This window comes from Gymnoscopelus microlampas (assembly GCF_963454915.1).
Source record: "Gymnoscopelus microlampas genome assembly, chromosome: 12".
Lineage (NCBI taxonomy): Eukaryota > Metazoa > Chordata > Actinopteri > Myctophiformes > Myctophidae > Gymnoscopelus > Gymnoscopelus microlampas.
In genome coordinates, this window is record NC_139949.1 from 31,516,308 (window position 1) to 31,524,859 (window position 8,552).

The 8,552-nt window shown below is 40.1% G+C and overlaps 1 protein-coding gene across 1 annotated transcript; it reads left to right on the forward strand.

Annotated features, from left to right (window-relative positions):
• The first annotated feature begins 1,942 nt into the window (after positions 1-1,942).
• cnga2b (cyclic nucleotide gated channel subunit alpha 2b) lies at positions 1,943-6,900 on the forward strand. Its single transcript, XM_084073143.1, has 7 exons — positions 1,943-2,068; positions 3,198-3,303; positions 3,507-3,617; positions 4,171-4,350; positions 4,488-4,595; positions 4,746-4,852; positions 5,256-6,900. Exons 2-7 carry the CDS (start codon positions 3,206-3,208, stop codon positions 6,731-6,733), a joined length of 2,082 nt encoding a protein of 693 aa, XP_083929269.1. The 5' UTR covers positions 1,943-2,068; positions 3,198-3,205; the 3' UTR covers positions 6,734-6,900.
• Positions 6,901-8,552: the final 1,652 nt, after the last annotated feature.

The window sequence follows — 8,552 nt, forward strand, 5'->3', positions numbered from 1 at the left end:
CCAGGTGGGCTCTCTAGCCATTCAGCTAAATTCAAAAACTGCTGCCTTCATTGCCATGGAATTTGTTCTTCACCTCCTTAGGCCGCCATTTCCACTGGCACACGATTGCCATGCAACTCGCTGAGCACATACATGCCCCCTGGAGGATGGCCCCTACTGATTTGGGTGACCCAATGACTTTTCCTCAACCTTAGTCCAAAATGTCCAATTGCACACAAGTTATCTCAGAAAGTAAATTGCCATGAAACTCACAGCACACTAAGTGACCCCATGACCTATCCTCTAGTGCCACCCTCAGGCTAAAATGCCAACATTTCACTCAATATATCTAATCATTTGATGTGCTGATTCCAGGATGAACCCTACAGATTCCAGTAGGCTACAGCGGTGGTTCTCAAAGTGGGGCCTGGGGACCCTCGGGTTCCAGGAGGTCCCCACTAAAATGAGTTAATACAGCATCAAAATCAGAAACATAGATCAAGCATATTTGTACTACAACAAAATTACTGAATTACATAAATAAAGTGAGTGCGGCTATGATTGATTTGGGAAATACTAATTACTAAAAAAAAACTACTTTAACTCTCTTATACTTATTCTTCCAAGCTCACAACGTGACATGCTGTGAGCTTGTAGATCTATTTTTGGAAAATCTAGAATTATTTTGAAAGATATGGAATCATTTAGAAAGCATGTGTTTACAAATCTCTTCTGTCCCTAGCACAAAATAATTTCAGGTGGGTGTCCGTGGCCTAATATATATCAATTTGGGAGTCCTTTATATGAAAATGTTTGAGAACCACTGGGCTAGAGTTTAGGGTTTGAGGAGTAGTATGGCTTCTAGGGGCTACTGGTTGTGCTTTTAGGTTGTTATTGAAGGTGAGGGGGATAGAATAACAGACAACACTGTTTATAAGGAACTGCTACAATTCAGGGGAAAAAAGTAAATACCCAAATAAGGGTGATTTTCTCTATTGAATTGAATTAAGGAACCTATGTAACCTCAAATACCTTTACCATCATAGCTGCCTTTTAGTACACAGCTATTTATTGCACAACTGCAGAGAAAAATCCCTGTTGGCCCATGTTTCATTTTATGAGCACAGCCGTTGTGTATTTATATGAGTTGAACATTCATTTATTAGAGTTTAGAAATTATTTGTGGAGTTTGATACATTATTAACTAGGTACTAATCCTGAGTTCCCTTTTCACAGTGGTCTTTCATTCACAATGGTCCCCATACATATTTCAGTTAGGCCATATAACATACTTGACAGAGGACAAATTTCTCCACGGTACATTTGATAGCAACATTCTGGTCTGTTTGACGGTCTACTGGGTTGAATCGTTAACAGATACAAAAACCTACAGCATAGAGAGGGCCTATAGAGACCCTAGCCTAGGGCCTCAAAGCTCCACTCTCTTAGGGTATTTCATTAAATATGAGTGTCATGCTCTGTCAGACAGCTTTACGGCGAGGAAGACATGAAACGCAAATGCATGTCTCTTGTGGCCTCATCATCTGTGTTCTCAAGCGCTCTGTGCTTCATTAATACCCAGGTGTCTTTGATAGGTTATATCATGTAGGTCTATGTGTATTGCCTGACAACGTATTCCTTCCTGTTCACTTTAAGCCATTTCTTACAGGTCTATGTAAAGAGAGACACGACCACCAGGTTTGCACAGAGGATTGTAGCATCGGTTTGAACTCTGGTAACATCTCTCCGCCCTTTATTTCTTACAGCAGCTTGCCCACCAACCTTCTCCAACTAGTCCACCAGTAGACCTGTTGACACACCTGAGGTGAGGATACAACTGTATTTATGCCTGTATTTAGTACAACGCCTGACACCAAGAGGTGGAAACGCACACAAAGGCAAAGTGTTACATGATGTTCAGCAACAACGGGGGAAGCAATGGTCTTGGGAGCTCTGAGTAGAGTACAACAGGAACAGGTTGAGTATAGACCTGTAATGGACATTGACAATGGACTGGTTGGGAATGAGCTCTGGCTGTCTCTGTGTGAAAGCATCAAGGATTTTGTTGGAGTAACTGGACAAAACTAAGGTAGGCAAATATCCCTCTCAATCAATTAATTGATAATAAATGTATTGCATTTAGCATTCCAGGGACATACATATGATCAAGATTTATACATTAATTAGTATTTCTTATGTTATTGAAATGGAATAAAGATGAATGACAATTGCATTAGTAAAATGTAACTTTTGTCATACATTAGATACATTTACATGTCTTGTAACTAAATAGAAATAAAATAAAGCCAACTGTCTGGATATGTTTTTAAAGGAAAAAAATACAGTATGCAATAAGTCAACCAATTACAATTAACATAGTATAGTGGTGTCACTGTAGTACTAGAATATGAGTCAATTGTCTTGCCATAATTTCAAATATTATTGTAAGAATACATCTTTAAAATAAATCCCCCACGAGTAAAAGAAAAATGGAGAGAGAGGAGAGAGAGAGAACAAACAGCATACTACTCTGCAGTGTTTGTTTAACCGTGCCTACAGTATACCAGGGTCATGAGATAGTATAGTATACTACACGGTATATTACATTGAGCTTTGTAGTCAGTGCCCTGGTTTCCTAAGTGATGAAGCTCCTCGGGGAGGTGGGGTGACTGTCTCACTGAGCGCTGTGCTTAAGGATCACTGTGTGTGTTTTCCTTAATGATCTACCAATTAGTCACACAATGGTAACACCGTCTAAACACCTCATCATCTGTGTCCATTTCCAAAAGACACCACAGGCTCTGCTGCTGCCCCTCCCTTTGGGTTTCCAGCTCTGGATGCAAAACCACAATTTTCTAATATATTTGTATGATTAGAGTGCAATATCCTTGTACTTATCCTCAAATAAAAGCTACATTTTAAATGAAGTCATATCAGATCCCTACACCATTGTTAGATTGTAGTATGTGCTAGTCACCAGACTCACCACGGCAACCACTTGCACTGCAACAGGCCAGAACAGGGACTGTGGCAGGCAATCCCAACCGTCCTACGTCCCTTGACTATAATCTGTCAAACAGCATAAACACTGAGACTCCAGACTTTATTCACCCTCTTTCCCCCGGAGACTGACACTGCAAGAAACATGACCATAGAATCGAGATGGCTTTTGAGGGGTACAGTGACATACAGTAATACATTGTTTCTCCTCATAACAGATTTGAAGATGACGGGCCAGGTGGCTGGGAGAGACGTGTCGCCCCATAACCTTTCTGTGAAGACCACTTTAGAGGAGGAGATTGACAGAGACAGTATTCTTAGCAGGTTGGCCATTCAGAACTGCAGACAATTAGTATTTCCCAAATCAATCATAGCCGCACTCACTTCATTTATGCCTTCATTCAGTAACTTTGTTGTAGTACAAATATGCTTGATCTATGTACCCAATGTGACCATGTTGTATATAAATATTATACGTTTTATATAAACGTTTCTATTCAACATTTATCATATTTTTCTGTTTCAAGGGTGCCATCAGCTTGTGATGACACATCTTCAGAGCTACAAAGAGTAGCTGACCTTGATCCTCAAGGACGAAATTCTAGAAATTCTTTACAAAGAGGAGGTGCTTTCACAAGGTAAAGCTTTGGCCTGGCCTGGTATATTAATAGAATTTCCAACACATGCAATTCCTAAACACTTAGCAGAGAACAGGCATCATCAGTCTCTAGCCCTTGTATACATGGAATTAGGACCAGTTCCACACACTAGTTACCTAAAAACACAGAATGCCCCCACTAACAAACCAGCAGAGTTGAAAATAGGTATGAGTGGACTAGAAGTCTGTAGTGCTAATATTGTTTAGGTCAGGCACAATATAGAGTAGGGATATACACTGCTCAAAATAATTAAGGGAACACTTTGATCCAGTTTGAGCAGTTTTCGTTAGCATTATGTACACAGTTCATGAAAAAACTCAAAATAATTAAGGGATCAAAGTGTTCCCTACATTTCTTTGAGCAGTATATAATACTAGAGGTTTGGGCCATGTCATCTATGCATTTACCACATTTCCAGAGGCAATTGTCCAGAATTTCACTTAACGTATGATTAATACGTGCATGCCTAAATACAAAACGTTTTTAAAATGTAAGGAAAACATAATGTATGATTTGGATATTTCTCTCTTAGATTTGTGAGCTTGGTGGTGACACTGAGAGATTGGGCACACAGACGCTTAATAGAAGAAGAAGAGCGGCCAGACTCTTTTCTGGAGCGCTTTCGAGGGGGGCCTGAACTAAGAGCTGCCCCCAGTCGCAACAGCAATACGCAACCCGACGCCAATGGCAACAATACTAAAGGGATCTTTAAGTATGAGTGCTACTACTATTACTATTCAATATGAGTGACACACAATGAAGTGATATCTCTCAACCAACGTATTAGCAAGTTTGAGAGCTTTGTGTCTGATAATGAATGTCTCCTTTATTACCACTCCATGTTTGTAGGAAAAAGTGGGAGGTGTTTGTCGTGTCCCCATCAGATGATGCATACTATCGCTGGCTATTTGTAATTGCAACAGCCGTGCTGTACAACTGGATCCTTGTCGTGGCTAGGTACTGAAAGAAATTTAAAAAATAAGAAAAAAAGTTTGTCTTTAAAAACCTTACAGTTTAAATGATTATATTTTTATGGGAAAAGCTAACTGATGTGTTGTCTAATACTAAACAAATGCTTTGGTTAAATGTCAAATGTTTTATCCATAGGGCATGTTTTGACAAGTTGCAGTTGGGAAATTATATCTGCTGGCTGGTGTTGGACTATCTCTCTGATCTTGTCTACATAATGGACACAATGGTCAGACTTCGCACAGGTAGATCATTTCAACACAACACACTGTCACAAGATAAATTGAAGTTTTGTTTAAATGCAGTTAGAATGCACTTAAAATGTCCATACAGAATACAGTGTTTTTTTATTTTCAGCCATTGGATTTAATTAATTTGACTATGGTATGAAAATCTATTTGCCAACTTGGCTAGAGATGAACTGGCTAGAGATAATCAGATGCGCAACATATAATGCTAGAGTTATTTTTTGGTTTGTCACGTTATCGATTAGATTGATGCACAAAAGGTGTGCAATGACACCCAGCCCAGAGCCTAATTGGTTTAACTAATCTCAGGGCATTTGTGGCTGTTTATAATGATAATAAGCTACGGTAGACAAAATGCATTGCAGTATGGTCCTTTAAAACTGTGCTTTATTTGTTGTAGGGTTCCTGGAGCAAGGTTTGATGGTGAAGGATCACGCCAAGCTAAGAGACAGCTACATACGTACATTTCAGTTCAAACTCGACGTAGTGTCCATCCTCCCCACAGATTTGGCTTACATTACTACAGGCATCCACACGCCACAGCTCAGATTCAACCGTCTGCTGCGCTTCCCACGCATGTTTGAGTTCTTTGACCGCACTGAAACACGTACTAATTACCCCAACATCTTCCGCATCTGCAACTTGGTGCTCTACATTCTGGTCATCATTCACTGGAATGCCTGCATCTACTTCGCTATCTCCAAGTCTTTGGGATTTGGTTCTGATACTTGGGTATATCCTAACATCTCCAACCCAGAGTATGGATCATTAACCAGGGGATACGTCTACTGTCTGTACTGGTCAACCCTTACTCTCACCACCATTGGAGAGATGCCAGCACCAGTGCGGGATGAAGAATACCTATTTGTAGTTTTTGATTTTCTTGTCGGGGTGTTGATCTTTGCTACAATTGTGGGAAATGTGGGCTCCATGATCGCCAACATGAATGCAACACGTGCAGAGTTTCAGGCCCGCATTGACGCCATTAAACATTACATGCACTTCCGCCGAGTCAGCAAAGAGCTGGAGGGACGTGTCATTAAATGGTTCGATTATCTCTGGACTAACAAGAAAGCTGTGGATGAGCAAGAGGTGCTTAAGAACTTGCCTAACAAACTACGGGCAGAGATTGCAATTAACGTACACCTGGCAACACTGAAAAAAGTCCGCATCTTTCAAGACTGTGAGGCGGGACTATTGGTGGAGCTAGTGCTTAAGCTCCGCCCACAAGTGTACAGTCCAGGCGACTATATCTGCCGTAAGGGCGATATAGGAAAAGAGATGTACATCATCAAAGAGGGGAGGCTGGCTGTGGTGGCAGATGATGGCATCACACAATATGCCCTTCTAACTGCTGGCAGCTGCTTTGGGGAAATTAGCATTCTTAATATTAAGGGCAGCAAAATGGGAAATCGTCGGACAGCCAACATCCGTAGCCTCGGTTACTCAGATCTGTTTTGCCTCTCTAAGGATGACTTGATGGAGGCAGTGACTGAGTACCCAGATGCAAAGAAGGTACTTGAGGAGAGGGGTCGGGAAATCCTTATGAAAGAGGGCCTACTGGATGAGAATGCCGAAAGTGGGGGGCTGGGTAAACCGGACACAGAGGAGAAGATGGAGAGACTAGAATCGTCTCTAGACACCTTGCAGACTCGATTTGCCCGACTTCTTAGTGAATACACAGCCACTCAGCAACGGCTGAAGCAGCGGGTCACTGTTCTGGAGCAACAGCTGAACCACACATACTGTGGCCTGTTGGCAGATGATGAAATTGACACAGATGCAGAAGCTGTCCCTGCAGAGACCGAGTCTGCAGCCGTTGCCAACACAGAAAGATTTGCACATGGAAATAATATTCAAACTAAGCCCAATGTATAAATGTGAACTGTACCAGTGAAGGTTTTTAAGGTCAATACATTTCAAACTCCGTAATGTCCCATTGACTTCCATCATGAGAACGAATTTAAGTCAGAGTAATTGTTACAGGAGGAACATGAAAATATTGGACAAACTACAGGCTACTCACTTGAGGCTCAGTCTTTGAGTTCTACTGTATGTCAACATCAATTTAATATGAATGTCTTGAGGATGTTTATTACTGTGCTAAAGCTTTAAGATAGGATGAAAGTATGTATTAAATACCTGAAAATACTGTAAACTATGGTTGCCTCAAAATTTAGAAGCATTTGGGTTGCGATATTTGGGTGGCATCAGTTGAGGAAATATTTCTCTCTTTTTAATAGGGTATTGTGTTCTAGCACTGCACTTGTCTCTACTCCTCACAGCTAATAAGTCCCAGGAGGAATGATGTTGATTTGACAGTATACACAGTAAAAAACGGAACTGCAGATTTCCACATGAAGCTGGACTGGTCCAGTTTAAACAATATATCAAAACACGCCCTTTCTTTAATAGATTCAATCTTAACATTAACAGTGCCAAACTTATTTCTGGCTTTATCACCCCTGTGCCAAGGCCAAAAATACATTGTAAAAAAAAGTGCTTAGGAGCCGAGATACAGCCTTTTTCAGTAAGAAGCTAAACAAGAAGTGAATGGAGCAGCAAATCTTGAAATCATGATCCTGGGTTCTGAACATTTAAAAAATAATAATAATAATAATAATATTTAAACGTCAGTGGCACTGAATGAGTTAACAAAATACAAAGCCCTAAATAGATTGCAAGGAAATGCATTTTAGGGAAAGAGGGGAAAGGCTTAACAAATTCCTACTTTGTCAATGCAGATACCGCCTAAATGCGGTCAAGGAGAGCATGACAATTGCTAACCTTGGCATAACTCGGTGGATACTGCGCGCGTCAATAGCCCTCTGATGTAAGCTGACTCGTACCAAGTGTGATAATGTGTCACCACATGACAGACATCTCTTTTCAAAGAATAAGGGGTTCCGTGTTCGATAAGCCGTTTGTTGTATAATCAACACTTGGAATTCTTGTGCTGAACATTACTGCTCGAAAGTGGTCAGTGACCAGTGTGGACTACTACACTAATATGTTAAAGAGTTTGGTTCATATATATGCAGCCTGTTTTAAATGGGTGTTTCACTTTACAACTCTGGAGTGATTTTAAAGTATACTCTGGCTTTTGTGTTCAACCCAGATGGTTGTTAAGCCGCTTGATTCAATATTTAGATATTTGGTATTCATTTAATCAGACCTGCCACCTTCCTATATAAACCCATTGAACTTCGAAATCAATTTGAACCATGTTAGGCTCATTGAAAACACATGTATCTGCTTCTGATATTGTCCTAATGCGTGAGTGTCTTTTTCAGTTACTTTTTAAATCCAGTTTATACATTTTTGTAAACATTTATAGAAAATGGAAAAAATTACCCGACTCCCTCACACATTAGAACAATATTAGTCACCAGAACCAGGCGTGTTTTCAATTAGTCTAAATGGATATAAGTATAAAATGTCTAAAAACAAAAGCCAGAGTAATGTTAAAATGACTCAAGCAGTGTTTTGAAGTGAAATACCCCTTTAAATAAATATTAAATGGATGGTTAAACTTGGTTTTAGTTACAAGATTTAGCATACAATCCACTTGTGCACATGTGCTGACCTTTTGTTTTGGGAGTTTTGTACTTTTATTAATGACATAATTCCATACCAATATTAGCATGGCAAAGCATGACAGCATTGTTGGCCCTTTAAATGTAAACACAAGCATTTA